The sequence below is a fragment of the Hevea brasiliensis genome, chromosome 5 (genome assembly GCF_030052815.1).
Source record: "Hevea brasiliensis isolate MT/VB/25A 57/8 chromosome 5, ASM3005281v1, whole genome shotgun sequence".
NCBI classification, from domain to species: Eukaryota; Viridiplantae; Streptophyta; class Magnoliopsida; order Malpighiales; family Euphorbiaceae; genus Hevea; species Hevea brasiliensis.
In genome coordinates, this window is record NC_079497.1 from 110,942,661 (window position 1) to 110,963,741 (window position 21,081).

Genomic DNA, 21,081 nt, shown 5'->3' on the forward strand with positions numbered 1-21,081 from the left:
ATGTTGGCATCCTTTGGTTTTCCCTTTAACTCTTACCTAGCCTTGGGTTTCCATTTCACTCTTACCATGTGTCAACTACACAAATTGCCACTTCTAATTTGTGGTGAATTTTGCTTAGATAGCTTTTGCTTCAGAAGAAAGAAACTTGACTTAGGCAAGGCCCCAAGCATAAATCGCCTGAAAATTTTGGCCACAGGGCACGCTCTCATATAGAATTCCATCATTCGTATCTTCTGACTGCTTTGCGTATCTTCTGAAAACAGAAATGCTAAAAAAGCAAACATCAACTAAGCTGAAGCACAGAAAATAGAGGGGAAGATAATCTAAAGCGGACAAAATATTTCTATATCTGAAACGTATTTGAACAAATAACCGTATGGCCAAGGATATGCCCTAATGATCTTACAAAAAGGATTCAGATCCTAAGGTAAAAATTAGGTTGTCTAAACTGCATTACTGTTATCTTGAAGGTATAAATTTCACTCCTCCATTGCCTGAACTTTAACGCTTCGTGTACATTGAATCCATGCTACAACAAAGAGTGCTTCTTTAAAGACTCCTATTGCTCTTTTTATAGACAAACAATAGGCACTCAATACCTGCTCCACAGACCATAAGAAAAGTAAAATCAGTGCTTAAGAAGATTTTACCGTTTGTTTAAGATATTTCCAATTTAAAACTTTGAATATTTTTAAAGCCAGAACAGTTTGTGCAGCATTCTCACCAGATAGAAATTTTAACATGCAATGGTAATAGTCATTCTCTTTAATAATTTTAACATTCTCTTTAATAATAGTCAAAATGGTAATAGCGTGAATATAGATTATAGAACAATAGAAAAGAATGTGAATTATACTAGAAGGATTAGATCTTTAGAAATAAAGGAAACACTTAAAAGAATGAAAGTGGGTAAAGCCTATGGACCCGATGAAATACCAATTGAAGTGTGGAAGTATTTGGGGAGATATAGGAGTGACATGGTTAACTAAATTATTTAATAAGATTCTAAACTCAAAGAAAATGCCTGATGAATGGAGGAAGAGTATTTTAGTATCTATTTTTAAAAATAAGGGAGACATACAGAGTTGCTCAAACTATAGGGGAATTAAATTCATGAGCCATACTATGAAGTTGTGGGAGAGAGTTGTGGAGCATTGACTACGTCATGATACTTCTATCTCTCTCAATCAATTTGGTTTCATGCCTGGTCGTTCAACTATGGAAGCGATCTTTCTCATTAGAAGCTTGATGGAGAAATATAGAGATGTGAAGAAAGATCTACACATGGTTTTTATTGATTTGGAGAAGGCTTATGATAGTGTTTCAAGAGCTGTCTTATGGAATGTGTTAGAACAAAAGAGGGTATCTATTAAGTACATACAATTATTGAAAGATATGTATAAAGGAGCAACTACTATTGTGCGCACAGTGGGAGGGGACACAAGAGATTTCCCGATCTCAATTAGATTACACCAAGAATCAGCCATAAGCCCTTACCTTTTTACATTAGTTTTAGATGAACTAACGAAACATGTACAAGAGAGTATTACTTGGTGCATGATGTTTGCGGATGATATTGTTCTAATAGATGAGACACGAGAAGGAGTCAATAGAAAGCTAGAATTTTAGAGAAGTACTCTAGAGTCAAAGGGTTTTAAGTTAAGTAGAACGAAGACAGAATACATGCATTGCAAGTTCAGTGAAGGCCAAATTGGTGATAGGGAAGGAGTTAGTTTGAATGGAGTGGTACTGTCTCAAAGTAATCACTTTAAATATCTAGGCTCAATCCTTCAAGTAGATAGGGAATGTGAGGAGGATGTTAGTCACAGGATTAAAGCCGAATGGTTGAAGTAGAGACATACCACGGGAGTTTTATGTGATCGTAAGATTCTCAATAAATTGAAAGGAAAATATTACCGTACAGCCATACGACCGGCAATGTTATATGATAGTTAGTGTTGGGCACTGAAAGAGTCGTATGCATCTAAGATAAGAGTTGCAGAGATGAGAATATTAAGGTGGATGAGTGGTCATACTAGACTAGATAAAGTCCGTAACGAGAGTATTAGAGAAAAGGTAGGAGTGGTGCCAATTGAAGATAAGTTGAGAGAAGGGAGATTGAGGTGGTTTGGTCATGTGAAGCGTAGACATACGGAGGCTCCACTTAGACAAGTAGAGCACATTAGGTTAGAGGATAGAAAGAAAAAAAGGGGTAGACCTAAATTGACTTGGAGGAGAGTAGTACAACATGACATAGAAAAATTACATATTTCTGAGGATTTAACCCAAAATCGTTCAGAGTGGAGAAAGCGAATCCATATAGCCGACCCTAAATTTTTGGGATAAAAGCTTAGTTAAGTTGAGTTGAGTAATGTATTCTATGCAAAGTCCTTTAAGCACAATAAAATGGTTCCATTAGCCAAGATGTATACAGCAAGCACCAACGGGATTCAGTCCAGTGCGAGGAAGTAAATGAATTAGGATAAACAAATTATAAAAAGTATCATATGCACTTAACTGGAACATGTTCTGATGTTTTTCAGAGAGAAATTGAGAGGTCTTCAGGTGGTTCAATCCAAATATTCTCAAAAGGATCTTGCTCTCCCCAGTCATGACACTGCTTGCGAGGATAGTATCTACAGTCATCCAGAGAGTATGATATGCAACGCTTTCCAAAGAAACGAACTTTAGAGAAGTAGATACTGTTTCTCATTATTCCAGGGAGATCGGTTCTTGAATGAGATGATAAGAAACTGGCAAACAGCGTCACACCATCAAGGGTCTTCATCTCTTTCCACATCATTTGTGACTGATTCAACTTAAATATAATTGGGTTTCCATTACAACATGTATAAATAACTAAGATGTCTCCATTATGCTCTGACATAAATTTTCCTTTCCACCAATTTTTAGCAAAGAAATTCTCAGGGCATTTAGGTGGAGGCACAACAAGAACATTCCAAGTCCGTTCCACCGGGTTGAAAACACCTAGCCAACCTGTGAGACTTAGACAGTAAAAAAGTCCACTGCAGAAAACAATCTTGTTCCAAATACTACTAACAAAAGGCAAGCGATTTTGGTAATTAACAGTAACCCATTCGGTTGCCCCAGGATGACAAGTGCTGATAGCTACAATTGTGGGACTGATGTGCTTAACTGTAAAAACAATGCAGCTGGTAGATGTTGGCGGAGCAGAGAAGGCAACTATCTGATAAGTCAATTCAAATCTTGGCAGTTTGATCACTTGCTTAGTAAATGGATTAAAGAAGAAAACACGGTGTGTTCTGGGTCTGAAAAGCAACAACCAACCATCTTTAGTGTAACAAACTCTTGACCCATACAACTCTGGTAACTCAAGGGAATAGGTCTTGCGCTGTGCTGGGTCATAGAGCTCATAAAAATTCCCACATCTTGGAAAATACATAAGCCAGGGTGATTGGTTCACCACTCTGACAGAAATGGCAGCTGTGTGCCATCTCTTGCATACAACAGAGGCATGAATGTTATCCTCTAGAGTTAAACGGCAGAAGATCAGTTCCAGAAGTTCTGTAGGAAGGTCAGACCAAGTTCGTAATTCCAACTTCTCTCGCTTACAATTGGTTGTCACCCTTACACTATCCATGGCCACCATAGCCAACCTACAGTTGATCAAAACCAATGACCATAAATGCCAAACCAACCAAAGAAAAGTAATTTTAGATGGGCTTAGGAACTGAACTCAAGATCATCCAAAAAGCCTAGGGTCGGTCTGAAAAAGGCGCAAAGCCACTTTACACAAAAGCACTTCTTTGAAACATTTATTGAATCTTACTTTTACAGCCAATTCAAATTTGTTTTTTCAACAGCAGGCAACCCATTACATAACAATAAAATTAAAATAAAATAAAATAAAATAAAAATGAAACTTTAATCTCAAGAGCTACAGAGAGAAAACTCTTTTTGGAAAATGCAACTTTTGAATCAATATTGAATCCAGAACAAAGTATAGAATCAAAGTCAATAAAAACAATGATTGGAAAAATCTCAGACTCAGATACAAATATTCCTTGCACACGTATTAACTGCATGACAAGTGCATAACATAACCATATAAACTTGTCATTTGGATTTTCCATTCAAGCTCAGCATGCTTAAGGGGCAATTCACCACCATAAAGACCCTGTATGATAAAACCATGAACCCGTATCCATGCCAATAAAGTCAAACTAAGCAAATAAACCATGAAAACGAACAAACCCCAAAAAAAAGGTCGAGATATAAATTCATATAAAATCCTTATCGTTGCTTAACCTACATGTTAAATTCATATTCTTATTGCTAATACAGAATCAGTCAAATCAATAGCTCATAACCGCCGATGATAAAACTAATAACAAATGGGAGGAAAGCCCATCAAAGAGTTCAAATTTTGCCCCGAAGTTCAAAATTTCAAATTCATCCAAAGCATCATTTACATATCGCACCCACACAGTGAAACCCATTTAAGAACATCCATCAAAATGTCTCCTCTGGGTTCCAATTTCCCATAACTCAAGCTTCACTACCAACTAAAATCCCCAAAGTGCATTGCATCATAGTAAAACCCCAACGATAAAAATAGTCAAAACCCTTGAAATAATCAATTCACAAAACCCTAACTGCAACAAAACTCAATTACAAGCCAGTAAGAAAAGAAAGGGATAATAATTTCTCAGTTGAAAGTTAGAAGCAACAACAACCGACTTACGAATTCAGCTTTCTTCTCTTCCTCCCGGCCATTTTTGGTTACCAAATGAAGCAATTCAATTCACTGCACACAGAAAAAAATGGATACAAAGAGAGAGACTAGAAAACGAGAAGCAATCTACTACCACTATCACAATGAACAATTTAGAAAATCGAGGATGCACGTGTTAGGTATATATTATGATCTGTTGTGTCACTTCACTGTTTATTGCATTGACGTTAAGCCAGTGACGTTTTGCAATGTCAGTTACACAGCTAGCACCGGTGTAACGTGGCAATACATTACTGGCTGTTTAAAGAATAACACGTGTGGGTTTTCACATGGAATAGGATCTTGGTTCTGTACGGTAAAATTTAAACCCACGTTTGAAATGATTTTTACATGGGTCTTACGGTTGTCAACTTTTGACTCGTCGTCCATGTAGCAAGTCTCGGGCTAGTTCTGGTCCGACGTGAAAGTTCTAGTGGAGAGAATTGACTTGAGCCAAATCGCAAGGTATTGGTTTGGTTTTGATCTGATTTTTGGTGGTTTCAATTCGAATTGTAGTTTCAGTTTTGATTTGTTTCCGATTTAATTTTTACAAGACAAATTTAATAATTAAATTCTTTTTAAAAATAATAATTTGAATTGGATTGGACATTTAAGCAGAATGTCGTTTCAAATTATTTTAAAATATTTTTTAAATAATTTAAGTATTTAATTAAAAAATTTTAAAAATAATAATTTAATTAGTTAAAATTATTGAAAAAAAAGATATGTGATTAAATTTTATAGTTGTTAAGATGTGGATAAGGCTATTATTTTTAAAATTATTATAATTATATAGTTTTTTAATTGTAGTTTTAAAATAAAAAATAAATTATAAGTAAAGTATAATTATACTTATTTTAGGTAAAATTTTTAATTTATAAATTAAATTAAATATTAATTTATTTATAATTTCCACTTCTAAATAGATTTGATATAAGTTAAACTAAATACTCTATAATATAATAATTATAAAACTTATTTTTATATAAATTTGAGTTTATATTAATAAATTAAGATGTCAATAAGTAGAATACTCATAAAAATCATCATTTTCAAACTTAAACCCGATTAATATTTTTACTATATGAGTTCATTATAAACCTGATTATTTTTGTAAAAGAAAAATCTAAACTCATTTAATTTTATATATTTTTAATTAATAATTTACATAAAAAATATTTTTTAATTAATTTTATATTTTAAATAATCTAATAATTCTATAAAATATTTAAATTTTATTTATTTAAAATATAATAAATAAATTTTATAAATATTATTATAAAAATATATATTTATATTTAATTAATTATTTACATAAACGGATTTAGTAACAGGTATTAATACTTAAATCCGTAACGGTTTTATTTCTCAAATTTAAATTCGTTCCAGATCCGATTTTCTATTATCTAAACTCATCTCATTGGATTTAATCAAATCGGTTACTGCAAATACTTGGCCGTTGCTACCCAAGATGCACTCTTATACAATTGACTGATTCTGAAACAAACTTCACTGAAATTTATGGTTAAATATGCAATAAAAACAACTTCATATATGAACCTGCATTATTTATCAGAAGAGGATTTATTAATTGTGGAGTAGCAATGATGTTGCTGTCTAAAAAACTTTCTTTTTTTAAGAAATAAATTGGATTTCTATAGCACTCATAGCCAAGTAGTGTGCCAATAAATTAGCATTTCTGGAAACATAAGCAAAACTAAAACACAAAGTAGATTGTGATATATGCAGAGTATCTTCAACAAAAATGCCACGGATATGAGATTGAGGATTACATCCATTCAGGGCTCGGATTGTGTTGAGGCTGTAACTCTCCACTTGCAGACTTGTGAAACCGGCTGAGATAGCAAGCTCAAGATCATACTTAACTGCCTGTGCTTCTGCAATGTTCGGGTCCCATGAAGCTTGGAGACTTTTAGTTGCTGGCATCATGACAAGTGATGCTTCCAATTTCACCGGCTTCTTACTATTATCTTTTGCCACTCGACTTCGACTGATTTTGAATCGAATTACTCACAGATTTAGATATAATTCATAGACTAAAACTCATTGGTTAACCCATCTATGCTTTATTTGGAGGATTGTCTTTCTCTTGAAAGCCCTCCATGCTTATATGATGGGAATTCTTGTTGTTGCTTCCTAAATGCTGGAGCCAATGACCCTGCACTGTCCTCAATCCTACTTCATGGGAGTGATCTTTTTATTTATTTATTTATTCTTTCTGCTGGCATAGGATGAATGTATTGGTCGTGGATTCCATCTTATTATGATGTGCTTCTGAATTGTTGGAATCATTTCCACTCAGTGATTTTAGTTTTGGAGAAAACAAAAGTACGTGTTAGTGTTGCCTCCTGACTGGCATTAGATGATTTTATTATTCTCGCAAGAGTTTTTACGATCATCAGACGATTCTCACCAAATCGAAAAAGTAAGGAGTCGCTACTTTAATTTTGAGGGAAATTAAAGAAAATCATTTGTAAAAATAAAATTTATAAAAATCACTTCTAAAACAGAGATTCTAGGTTCGGGATCCATGCACGGGTGGGGAAGGTGTTAGGCACCCCACCTCGTCCCCTCAACAAGGGTAAGCAGATTTAACAATGTGCTCTTTATAATTTAAGATAGACGATTTTGGAGTTAGAATTATGATGTCGGTCCCTGTTATTGATAAAAGGAACGTTTGATATTTCCCCATTTTGAGTTACCCCAGAACACGAGTAAGTGTGATGGCCCTGAAGTGAGTTGAGGTTGTGTTTGTTTAATTTGTTATTTATTTATTAAGCTCCTCCCTCCTCGAATTAGGACTCTAATTCTGAAAAGGTGTTATTCGGTCCCTAAAGGTTCATAATGTATGAGGACTCTTGGCTCACATATTATGTGCCTCATCATTGGCATTCAAATAACTGAGGGTGCGGTGTGTATAATGGATATACAGAAACTAATATGGGTATAGACTTTCATTTCTTTTAATTAAGACTCTAATTCAAAAGGGATGCGATAATTAAAACTTAGAGAATTTTCTTCATTTTTGAGGAATCTCGGTTAATAAAGGAAGATCTCATCATCGGCATAATTATCCAAAAAATCTTTACCTATGTCGTTTTCTGTTAAATTGTTTAATATTTTGTAATAATGGTATTTATTTAACTAAGCCAAACTGAAGGGAGGACTCTCCCTTAATAATGTGAGGACCTTGAGAAAGACTTTCTATCGAGTCTCAATATAAAATTTGGGGTTCTTGGAAGGACTCTCCCATGAACCGATTACTAGATCATATGATAAATTTTGTCTGTAATGTTCTGTAAAAAATGCCGATGTTGTCTAAGAAATGACTCTCTCATAATCTCCCCTACTTAATACCGAACAAATTTATAAAAGTTCCAGACTAAGAAAAGGGCTCTCTCCCAGTCTCCTCTAATTTAATACCGTATGATTTTTATAAAATATAAATTACTGAAATTCTGGGAAAGGATTTTCTCTCAATCCCTCTATTTTACACCGATCAATTTTATAAAATGTGTAAGAATGAGCTATATTGTGATCTTTCTGATTTAGTGCCAGAGAATTTTAAAAGCTATGAGAATTTGAGAAAAGGACTCTCTTCCAATCCCTTTATTGTACTTCAAATATTTTTTTTAAGACTACAGGAATATCAGGAAAGGACTCTCTCTCGATCTCTCTATTTTGAAAGGTGAGTTAAAAAAGTCGCGGATGTTGAACCACACTCTTTGTCGATCCCCTTTTAGAGAGCCAGAGTAGTGCATCGTGTGCGTGATTTCTCGATCTCTTTATTATCCAAACTTTCTTGGTTTCTGATCTCATAACTTATGGTCCGAGCTCATCTCGGTTTCCAATCTAGTGACCTATCGCCTAACTCGTCTCGATTTTCGATCTCCAAACTTATTGTCCAAGCTTGTCTCGGTTCCCGATCTCCTGGTAATCATACGAACCTTCCTACATCTACCTAAACTACGATTATTTATCCCAATTATCTCCCCTTTAATCAGATCGGAACTCTCTATGTCATCACTTCCCTCCGTACTCCTTACAGTGCTTTTATGTCACCCAAACTTTTATTCTCATACTAAATAAAAATAAAAAAGAAAATAAGATTTTTTGGGGTGATGCGGACGTCACAAAAGAAAGCCAAGGGTGAATTTTTTTGTGAGATAAGTCAACCTAGTGTTATCTTATCCTGAAAGTTTGGCATGACATGGTATCTAAAAAGTCCTTATATCATGAACACAGATTAGTTATATTTGGAGAATGATAGGTAAAAACACTTACCTATGGAGAGCTGAAGTAAAGGAAGAGCCAGTACTGACGTCCCGCAAAGCTAAAACTGCTAAAGCTAGGGGCACAAAGTGACTGGAGTTGCCGAAGATGATGAAAATAAGATCTTGATGATGAGTTGCAATTGGACCTTCAAGATAGTGCACGAATACCGAGGAGATGGATTGCAATATTTGTAGCTCTAGTGATAAGATCCTTTAGAAAACTTGTTTCTAAAGTCTCCAGAAACCTTACGAGCTTTAGAACGAAAGGTAATAAGGCTATAGCAATATTTAAATTCAGAAATGTCCCCCAAGAATCACGATTGTCACCCCTTACTACAATATTGTATGCAGATATTTATAGGAAACGAAGGCTTCAAATGGAGAATTAGGATTTCAGTAAGATGAGATGGAGAGTCTGGATTCAAAAGGACATGATCCGATGTCTTTGAATTAAAGAGAATCAAAATCGAAGGTTAGAATTTAGTTCAGAATTTCTGTCCTTCATTCTCTAATCCAATGGTCAGGAGTCTTGCCTTACAAAATATATCCAAAGGTTGGGAATGAAAAGTGTCGAATTGGTTACTCACTTTTAATTCGAAGGTCCCAAACTCATCCTTACAAGTGAAATCTACGGTGTGAATTGAGGCGTCTTGGGATACTTTAACCGCTTGATATCCAACTGTTCGGGTTCGTCCTTACAAATGGGATGGATGGTGGGGATTAGATCGTACCCCAAATGCTTTAACGAACTTAGATCTGATTGCGGGGGAATTAACCTTATATATTAAGGGTCATGATTGAAAATGATTCTATCCTCTAAGTTTTCCGATCTTTATTGGTCAATTCTCGATTTACCCGATCTCTTTTTATGGTTGGCAGATCTGAGACCTCTTATTTCGATCTCTTAACTTGACCCTTTCCGTATCCAATCTCTTTTCGTTTCCTGATCTCTTTTTTTTTTTTTCTCCTTTGTATCCGACCTGTATCGGCGAACCCTGAATAATGAAGCATTAAATTCTTCGATTATCGATGAGTCGCTTCGAGTTCTGAATGTATTAAATGCCAAGGCTCTATATATATGCAGGCGCGAGGGAATTCTGCCATTCTCACACTCACACTCTTCCTCCTCCGGTGAATTTCCAATGTGCTCCTTTTCTAATTTTTATTTTTTCGGCGAGAATTCTTATCATGACAACCACCTCGATCTTTTTCCGATAGCCTTCTTCGCCCATCGCTTGAAAATGGACGATATTGGAGATCAGAGAACTATGAGAGTGTCATCTGATGATGGCAAGGGAACCAGACTAATTGACAGATTAGGGTCCAAAATGACTACCGGTCTAGCTTTTGATCGGCTTGCCGGTCCGAGCTATGGACCGATATCAGGCAAGGAGACTGCTAATTTCAATCTTGATATCAGTTGTCACAACTTACCCCTCTGTAAGGCATGACATGTTCCCGTATAATACCTAATGAACTACCAAACTTCACCTACCGATAATTCATTAAGTACATTACAAGGAATTTTAAAACTATTTTCTTGCATTTTAGAAGTGGTGAGCATTTTGGTAGGAATTAAAATTATTTATTCAGAGTTTAAATACTAGTAAAATTTTTTGTCCATTTTAATTTTTTCGCAACTTTTATAAAAATTTTGACAAAGTTCCATTTGTATTTGGAGAAAACAGTTCTTCAAATACCTAAAAAAAAGCACTTCCAATAATTTTCTCAACTCCCAACCTCCAAATAATCTCAAGTCAACTCAATTCAATCCACTTCAAAATAATTTCACAATCCAATCAAAGTTTATCATCTCAAAATATTTCATAACTTTATTCACAGTGCATAAAGTATAAAATTCATAAATACAAATCTTAATTTACAAAAAGAAGTTCTAAAAATAATATTATTACAATTTATTATACAACTACTCAACTTTACATTGATACATAAAATATTTCAATATTTACATCAAAATTAACTACAAGGGTATAAAACAATACCCGTACAAAAATATCAGTGTAGTCCTCAATATCAGTAGCAGCTCACTCTGCTGCTTTCTCCTTGCTCTTATCTGCGACAGCAAAATAAGCTATCGCTGAGTATAAAAATACTCAGTGGTGCACAATAAAAAAATTTGAAATACATTACATAAATCATTCATTGACAAAACACAATTTAAATATTGCACAATTAAATTTCACAATTTATCAAAGCTCATTATAGCAAAATTTTTGGGTCAAATAATTGAATAAATATAGTATTGCCAATTCATACACAACTTAAGCCATGACACAAAATTTTCGATCAATGCCGTGTTGTATACCACGACAAAGCAATCTACAACTCCACTAATCTAAATCAATGAGGGAAGTGGCTAGCTAGCTAATGAGTACTCATCCGATCTACAACCTCAACTGGTAAACCAGAGAGGGAGGAAAAATAATCGATCTCAACCCCATAAATGGGGGAATAATATGGTACTGTCATGCTAAGTGTGAATCCGAAATCAAATTAAAACAATTTATTCAAATATTGCATACAAAAATCAAATTAATTTCCAAAGTTACATTTTCATTCACAAAGTGGCAACACAAAAGTTCTTAAACTCATAATGCATACTAAATCCATTTTTCAATGATAAAATGCTTAAATAGGGTTTATTGTGCACAAACCTGACGTGAGTCGCCTCTAGGCCTTGACTCAGTCTCTTAGACCTTCTAAATCTTTTTCAGCTGAAACACACAGTTTTACAGTGTTTCAGTACCATAAATTAGCATAAATCCAAAAATAAATTTAACTTCACTTTTACCTAGCTCTAATGTGCTAAACTCGACGTTCTTGAAATTTTTGTGTTTCGGGGTTACTATTCACTATACTATTCAAGTCAATTTATTGACTTTCTAAGGTTTAATAGGTATGGGAACTCCAACTTCACCCACATACCACATTTTGGTCACCAAACTTGTTAGTTTTGGTCATTTTCTCAAAACTTAAGTCCTTTAGGCAAAATTACAAATTTTCAGTTTTGGTGCCTTAGGTTGTACTGTTCCATTGGTCACTTTACTGTTAAAATTTGGCAAAACTTTCTTCATAGAAAATGTTCCCTAATGTCTTCAGTTTATTTTCCTTTTTGAATCACTCCAATTGGAGTTTTGTAGCTCAAGTTATGGCCATTTGAACCATGGCTGCCGGATTAGATTTAACCCAAAATTCTGGGTAATTTTTGGTGCTGGCAGTTTTGGGTCACCAACTTGGGATGGTCAAATGACTTGGTTAATGGCATAATTTGGGTTTGTGTTACCCATGAAAGTTTTAGGTCTATATCTCATCTAACTACTAGTAAAATTTCAGGTCATTTAGACCTGCCTAGCTCAAGTTATGGCCAAATAAATAAATACTATTCATTTAGTCCATTTGTACAGGGCAGCCTGCAATTTTCTAACTTTGGTCAATTTGTTCACTAGGTTTTGGTCACTTTTTGGGCATGTTTCCTAAATGAAAATTGTGTCATTTAGTGTTTATTTTCATTCCCAATTAGTCTCATACCAATTGGACTTGTAAAATTTCATTTTTGGTCCCTCAAAGGTAACTTGGTCATGCTGCCAGCAGCATGACCATACTCAATCCGAATTTGGCTTTGATTCAAACACTTATAACACACTTAATTAGGTCACAAATGACCATTTCCCACTTCACATTAGGTCAAAGACACCGTTTACCACTTCCTCACATTTTTGTCTCTAACCCTAAGTGTCCCAAAACCCTAACTTACTAACTTGTTGCATTTAACCACATTTAAGCATACTAATCTCATTAGCACATCCATACAAACTTGTCTACCATTTAATTTCAATCAAAACTCAAACATATGCATAGTAACCCTAGTTGGCCAAATTTTCAGTTTGGTCCTTCATAAATGTTTTTATTTCATTTTAAGTTAAGATCTAAATTACCTACACCAAGAACACAAATATTAAACATAAATTTTCAATTTAAATTCACTAACCTTAAACTTTGAATTTCAATCTTCAATTCACCTCTCTTTCCTTCCTTCTTTCTTGCTCAATCCTCTTCTCAAGTGACTAAAACAAGTTTTTATGTAGTAATTATGGGAGAAATTGAGGTTTAGTAGGGATTTAAGAGCTTGAAGCAAGTTTTAATGGAGTTTTAACAATGGAGATGTGAGGGAGAGGCAGAGTGACAGGTTGAAGAAGACTTTTGTGTTTTATTATTATTTTTTTCTTTTCTTTCTTTATGTCTTTTGTCTTATGGAAGACCCAAAAATCAATTTAATTAAATTTATTAATTATAACCTTTATGGCATCATGCATGATGTCATGCATGATGTCATCTCCCTACACCTTTTTCATTTTCTCTCTTTTTTTTTATTTTTCTATTAGTTCTTTAATTTAATTTCTAATTCCAAAATTTTCTTTTCTCCGATTTTATTTGACAGTTAGGTCAGGAGTCAGCTCTCGGGGTCAATTGGCCAAATTGCCCCTCGCCGGTTCAATCCGGTTTGCAAATAATTCAATATTTCTTCTGGCTTCCTGACCTAATTATTTGACTGGCTTAACAGTTCCTTTTCATGATTTTCTTTTTTTCACTATGTTTATAAGGGTTCTAAGGACCGCGAAGTTACATTTTACGGTTCGAAATTTGAGTTTAAATTGACTTCGCAGTCGTTCCCAAGAAGGTCACCCATCGCTGTGACTCTCTGCTCGTTTAACTTCTTATGTTCTGTTTTTCTTATTTATACTTAATTAATTAGCAATTACTAATTATTTGTGTTTATGGCTTCTCTAGTTGTCTTAAGTATGGTTCTAATCCCCTTAATTATTCGGACCGACACCGGTCACCGGAACAGTGAGATCTACCAGGCTATGCAAACGGGGGTGTTACATCGGTGATAGCCTCTTGAAGTTCATTTGGCTTCTAACCATCTCAGGGGTTCCGACTGTAGCTCAGTTCTGGTTGATGACATCGACAATGACACCAAGCTTCTCGTAGTTTTTACCATAGTAGACGAGAGCTACCCTCCCGATCTCCATATATTTCTTAAACGGCATCTTAGGATTGGGAGAAGTCTGAATTGTGGGAGCGAGATAGGTAGAATGTAGGATGGGGTAAGGGTTATTTGTAATTGTTGATCTTGAGAGATTGCCCAAATGATGTAATTTGACCTTTTGGAAATGAAATGGACTTTTATTTACTTATTCTGTTTTTATTTTATTTTGTCTTTATTATTCGCATTACATTAATTATTTTTTCGATCTGTAATAATTGCATTCGATCTGATCTCTAATTGAACCCAAAGTCCACCCATCTCTTCCGCCTGAATCCCATCGCTATCTGCTCTGCAACCGACCTTACTTATCCGATCTCCTTCCCCTGCTTCTGGAACTTTCCCTTGACGCAAAATTGAAATGACCGGGTTTTCGCTAACCGATGTGTCACCTAAGGCCTCGCGCGCATTTATTTTGTTTTTATTTTATTTTGTCTTTATTATTCGCATTACATTAATTATTTTTCCAATATGTAATAACTGCGTTTGATCTGATCTCTAATTGCACCCAAAGTCCACCAATTTCTTCCGTCTGAATCCCATCGCTATCCGCTCTGCAACCGACCTTACTTATCCGATCTCCTTCCCCTGCTTCTGGAACTTTCCCTTGATGTAAAATTGAAATGACCGGGTTTTCGCTAACCGATGTGTCACCTAGGGCCTCACGAGCATTTAATGCTCGGACTAATATAAATAGGAAAGGGGGTAAACATTCGCACAATTATGCCATTTTCAATTTTTCCAAGCAATCCGATGCTCTATCTCAGTTTCTGCATTTTTTGGCATCGATTTATACTCTGGTAAGGGTCTTGATCTTTTTTCGATTAAATTTGTCATTATTGTTCGAAAATGAGTGGCACCAAAGGTCAGAGAGTTGCGAGCCCCTCTTCTGTTCACTTTTCATGGACCTCGAAAGAAGGCGATGCGACCGGGCCAAGTGGGCAATCTAAACCTATTATGGACATCATCTTGATCTCTAGTGAGCTAGCCTGGTCAAAACAAGCACAAGCTTTGACCACGCGGAAAGAAAATCTACTTGTGGACGAACTGTCATCGATCCTTGAGGACGCCAAACTCCAATCTATTAGCCAATAATACAATCTCCGGATCGACTCTTTCGAGCTAATTAGATGCCATAAGAGTCTTTAAGCCGATCACTTTTTTGACAAAACCGATCGGATCATGGTGTATGAAGAGTAATTAAAAGCAGGGTTTCGATTTCCCTTGGATGAATTTTATAAAGATATTATGAATTTCCATCGAGTCAGTGTAGCTCAAGTACATCTAAATTCTTGACAGATTATGGTGGCCTTAAGAGGTCTTTGCCGGGCTAAAGGACTTGAGCCTACAGTAAAGATTTTTACTAAACTACATAGGTTTGCTCAATGAAAAAATGATGAATATTAATTTTTCAAGTCAAATCAAACCGTGAACTCTCACCAATATCCTTTCTTTACTAAAAAATTGAAAAGATTAATTTTTCATACTAAGAAATAAACATCCCAATGATTTCAAGGGTGTTCCAAACGGTCACAATGAACGATTTAGAAAATCGAGGATGCACGTGTTCGGTATATATTATGATCTGTTGTGTCACTTCACAGTTTATTGCATTGACGTTAAGCCAGTAACGTTTTGCAATGTCAGTTACACAGCCAGCAAGGGTGTAACGTGGCAACACATTACTGGCTGTTTAAGAATAACACGTGCGGGTTTTCACATGCAATAGAACTTGGTTCTGTACGGTAAAAATTAAACCCGCGTTTGAAATGTTTTTTACATGGGTCTTACGGTTGTCAACTTTTGACTCGTCGTCTGCGTAGCTAGTCTCGGGCCAGTTCTGGTCCGAACTGAAAGTTTGAGTGGAGAGAGTTGACTTGAGCCAAATCGCAGGGTATTGTTTTGGTTTTGATCTGATTTTGGTGGTTTCAATTCAAATTGCACTCTTAGTTTTTATTTGTTTCCGATTTAATTTTTACAAGACAAATTTAATAATTAAATTCTTTTTAAAATAGTAATTTGAATTGGATTGGACATTTAAGCAGACTGTCTTTTCAAATTATTTTAAAATAATTTTAATGTTCAGTTAAAAAATTTTAAAATAATAATTTAATTACTTAAAATTATTAAAAAAAAAGATATGTGATTAAGGTTTATAATTGTTAAGATGTGAATGGTATTGTTATTTTTTAAAATTATTTGAAGAATTTAACTTTTTAATTATAATTTTAAAATAAATAGATAAGTCATGAATAAGATATTATTATTTATGGTTTATAACTTATTTTAGGTAATTTTTTTAATTTATAAATTAAATTAAATATTAATTTATTTATAACTTTCTGCTTATAAATAGGTTTGACATAAGTTAAATCAAACACTCTCTAATATAATGGTTGTAAAACTTATTTTTATATAAAATCGATTTTATATTAATAAACTATAGATGCCAATAAATATGATACTCGTAAAAATCATCCTACTCAAATTTGAACCCAATTAATATTCTCATTATCTGAATTCATCGTAAACCCGATTATTATTTTCGAAAAAATATCTAAACTCATTTAATTGTACACATTTTTAATTAATAATTTACATAAAAATTTTTTAATTAATATTTTATATTTTAAGTAATCTAATAATTCTAAAAAATATTTAAATCTTATTTATTTTTAATATAATAAATAAAATTTTATAAATATTATTAAAAAAATATATTTTATATTTAATTAATTATTTATATAAACAGATATAGTAACAAATACTTAATATGTAATATGTAATACTTAAATCCATAACCGTATTATCGTCAAACTTGAATTCATTCATAACCCGATTATATACTATTTAAAATCATTAGATTAAATCAAATCGGGTATTGCAGGTACTTGGCCGTTGCTACCCAAGATATGAACCCATATACAATTGACTAATTCTGAAACAATTTTCATTGAAATTAATGAAATTTATGATTAATATACAATAAAAACAACTTCATCTATGAACTTACATTATTTATCAGAAGAGGATTTATTAATTGTGGAGTAGTAGTGATGTTGCTGTCTAAAAAACCTTTTTTTTTTTTTTGGAAATAAGTTGGATTTCTAGAGCACTCTTGGCCAAGTAATGTGCCAATAATTAGCATTTCTGGAAACATAAGCAAAACTAAAACGCAAAGTAGATTGTGCTATATGCAGAGCATCTTCAACAAAAATGCCACGGATATGAGATTGAGGATTGCATCCATTCAGGGCTCGGATTGTGTAACTCTCCACTTGCAGACTTGTGAAACCAGCTGAGATAGCAAGCTCAAGATCATACTTAACTGCCTGTGCTTCTGCAATGTTCGTGTCCCATGAAGGTTGGAGACTTTTAGTTGCTGCCATCATGATAAGTGATACTTCCAATTTCACCTGCTTCTTATTATTATCTTTTTCCATTTGACTTCAACTGATTTTGAATCGAATTACTCACAGATTTAGATATGAAACTCATTGGTTCACCCATCTATGCTTTATTTTGAGGATTGTCTTTCTCTTAAGAGCCCTCAATGCTTATATGATGGGAATTCTTATTGTTGCTTCATCTTGTGATAAATGCTGGAGCCAATGACCCTGCACTGTCCTCAATCCTACTCCTTGGGAATGATCTTTTTATTTATTTATTCTTTCTGCTGGTATAGGATGAATGTATTGGTTGTGGATTTAATCTTATCATGATATGCTTCTGAATTGTTGGAATCATTTCCACTCAGTGATTTTAGTTTTGGAGAAAACAAAAGTATGTGCTAGTGTTGCCTCCTGACTAGCATTAGATGATTTATTATTTATATATTTCTTGTTTATTAAGAAGATCAGCATCCATGTGAAATTTGTTTAACTTCAATGATTCCTATTGTTTGAAAATGGTCATTTGCAGTTAAATTCTGCTAATTGTCTGTGAAGATGAAGAGGCAAAAGTTCAATAATAATAATAATAAAACCAAAATCCCAACTCTCAAATTTGGCCTAAACTTTAGCTGAAGAAACTCAACTAAACATCAATCACACAAATTGATACTTAATACTAGCATTCTTTAGTGCTGACAGGAGCTGATTTTGCAGGAGACTAATTCAAATCAAATACAGAGCAAGAGCAATTTTATATAGCAAGCATGGATTGATCCTGTCTAGAGAAGTAAATGAAATTACATAGTTGGCATCATGAGTAAAAGGCTTTCATTCACAAAAGATATAATCAACCTTGCCTCAAATATAAATTACATTGATATGTTAAACCAACTGATTAATATCCAGAAATACAAGCCAGAATCTAGCAAGGGAATGTATGTAACAGGCCTAAAACCCACTTTAGTACTCCCACTTCCTCTAATGAACAGAAAATAACATCATTAACAAATAATTTTCTGTTCATTCCTCTCAGAGGAATCAAAACCAATCAAGAATCATTGTTCTTGCAAGAATCATTGTTCTTACAAGAATCAAAAGTGGCAAAAATCCCACAATCTCAATACTAATTCAAGAAGTAAAAGAAAAGGTTAAATTAGCAACAAATAGGGCAACGTATCAGCCCATTTTCATTACACTCACCACATCTTACCATTTTCTTCTGCTCCTGATTCAAGATCTTGCAGCTTCCCTTACACTCCATACACATCACAAACCTTAAACCTGCACACACTTGGCACACTCCAGCAAGCCCTCTTGGAATCCCATCAAACAAAATCCCCAACTTGCCTTCTTCCTCCAACTTCACCACTTGATCAGCACCTCCAATCAACCTCCCTCTAACAAACACCAGTGGAACTTTCACTTCCTTTGTACCCATTAGCCCTCTTATCTCCTCCTTGAAGCCTGAATCCATTGAAATATCTCTCTCTATCATATGAATATGGTAGGAATCAATAATCGACCTTACAGTATTACAATCCTCGAACGTTTTTCTTATTCCTCGCAATGTAGTAGTATAAACCACAACCGCATTATCCCCACCTGGAGGGCATTTTTGTTCAAAAGAATGGAGAATAGACCCCAGTTCTCTTGCATTCTTTGACTTTTGAGGCCTGGGTGTTAGTGAAATGATCCTCTTGATTTGCCCTTCCTCTTCTGATAACTCCTTTTCGTACAATGCTACAAGCTCCGGATCGAATAAAGGACTGAAACTCCTCCTCCTTGAAGAAACCTCAGAATCGTCGCAACCAGCATTCTCTGTTTTAGCCCTGACTGGAGAACCTTTTACTGGATAACTCAATCTCAGAACCGCCTTACTCGATTGTCCTGAAGACTTGTTAGCTTTCAGAACTGGTCTCGGGCTAAACTCTGACACTCTCTTCACCTTATTTTCTTTCCCACCAAATGTCCTGGCTTTCCTTGGAGACCCAATTTGATTTAAGAACTGCAATGGGCTCCTAGCATCCATATCAGCAAACCCACGAAGCAAAGCCCTCGATTTGGGGCTTTTTTTGGGATGATTAGAAACTGGTACTCCTCCATCTTCAAGATCCTCCATGAGCTCCCAAGTGTTAATAACCTCGAGCTCTTCTCGAGGTGGCGATCTCTGCTGCATTTTCTTACCCTCCGAAACTATCTCCTTGCTGGGTTCTTCTTCTTCTGCTGCTGCATCTTGTTTTTGTTGCCGTTTTTCGTTGAAGTCGAGTTTGAGAGCACCGTAGGTTGAGGAAGTGAGAGAGACCACATGGTTAACACACTCTCTGCCGCCATTGTTGACGATGATGTCTTGATGGAGTTGTTTCCGGAAGAGTTTGGAAGAAACACAGCCCATTGATTGACTGATTTGGTGGGGTTTGCTCTGTTTCTTTCCCCTGGTAGTTTTCAGGTGGTCTTGCAGTTTTCAACAGAGACGTGGAGGTGGGCGAGTGGGGACGAGGGAGTTAGAGATTTCCCTTTTTTTTTTTTTTTTTGAAAGTTAAACCGTTAAGCTGTCCGCAACGGGCCCCAACGGTCGAATTTTTCGAATATATTTAGCGTTTTGTCAGAAATACCTCGTGAATTTTAGGTTTTAGTTATCGTTTGCCTCATTTTCTTGCTAAATTTCAGATTTGGCCCAAAACAAGTGTTTTAAGTCTTTGTACAATTAAAAAAAATTATAACTATATAATTTATTTTTTAAGTAGTGAATTTCCATAGGTGAACAAGAGGATAAGTTGATTGGTTTTCTTCTATCTTTAAAATATAAAGAGTGAACAAATCTAAGTTCAAGTTTACCCATTACATATTTGGACAAATTTTAAGGGTTGTGAAGTTATAATAAAATCATTCTTAAACTTAAAAATGTAATTTAAAACTCTTGAATTTTAAAATTTTATATAATAAAATCATTCTAATCCTAATTTATACAATTCAGAATAACAGTGACGTGAATAATTATTTATCCTTTATGTGATAGTAATAAAATTAACTATAATTTTCTTCACAGATTAATAATAAAAAGAATATCAACCGTATGAGATAATAAAATATTAAATATATAATAACTGATTAGAAGGACTCTGCATTAAAAAAATAGTAACAATCATCCACATTATTACTACTTTGAATTGTCCATATTTGTGTTATTTATAAATCCGTTATTGGGGCCCAGAATTTTACTGTGTAAAATTTTAAAATTTAATGAGTTTTATATTATATTCTTAATTTTAAAGATAAATCTATTATAACACCTAAAGTTCAAAGATGACTATTGAAATTTATCCTTACATATTTTAAGTTAATTTTTTTCAGCTATCCCTCAATTTTGGAGTTTGTTATATTTCTATCTTTCATCTTCATTATGTTATTATAAAATCTCTTAACTTAAAAAATATTACATAAAAGTATCTTATGCTAGAATTTCTTCATATCTCTTACTAATTTTTATGTAATGTTTTTAAAGTTCAAAGACTTTATAGTGACAAAATAAAGATGAGAGATGAAAATGTAATAAACTTTAAAATTAGGAAT

At 34.2% G+C, this 21,081-nt stretch overlaps 2 protein-coding genes across 3 annotated transcripts; both read right to left on the reverse strand.

Moving 5' to 3' along the window:
* Positions 1–319: 319 nt before the first annotated feature.
* Positions 320–4,884, reverse strand: LOC110640229 (F-box/kelch-repeat protein At1g57790). 2 transcript variants are annotated; one of them, XM_021791460.2, is made up of 3 exons: positions 4,727–4,884; positions 2,519–3,638; positions 320–599 (listed from the first exon to the last, which is right to left on the reverse strand). In XM_021791460.2, the coding sequence occupies exons 1-2, from the start codon at positions 4,756–4,758 to the stop codon at positions 2,540–2,542; spliced, it is 1,131 nt and encodes a 376-aa protein (XP_021647152.2). In that variant the 5' UTR covers positions 4,759–4,884; the 3' UTR covers positions 320–599; positions 2,519–2,539. The 2 variants fall into 2 exon arrangements, with proteins under 2 accessions (XP_021647152.2, XP_021647151.2); XM_021791459.2 differs by lacking the exon at positions 320–599 and having other exon boundaries at positions 2,392–3,638.
* Positions 4,885–18,316: 13,432 nt separating this feature from the next.
* LOC110640232 (uncharacterized protein At3g28850-like) lies at positions 18,317–20,019 on the reverse strand. Its single transcript, XM_021791463.2, has one exon. It carries the CDS (start codon positions 19,901–19,903, stop codon positions 18,665–18,667), a length of 1,239 nt encoding a protein of 412 aa, XP_021647155.2. The 5' UTR covers positions 19,904–20,019; the 3' UTR covers positions 18,317–18,664.
* Between the last annotated feature and the right edge of the window lie 1,062 nt (positions 20,020–21,081).

Bases quoted from the DNA above. Each gene is read 5' to 3' on its own strand.
- LOC110640229 (XM_021791460.2), bottom strand. From the start codon at position 4,758: ATGGCCGGGAGGAAGAGAAGAAAGCTGAATTC. The intron at 3,639-4,726 runs GTAAGTCGGTTG...GATCAACTGTAG, and splicing joins AAGAGAAGAAAGCTGAATTC to GTTGGCTATGGTGGCCATGG.
- LOC110640232 (XM_021791463.2), bottom strand. From the start codon at position 19,903: ATGGGCTGTGTTTCTTCCAAACTCTTCCGGAAACAACTCCATCAAGAC.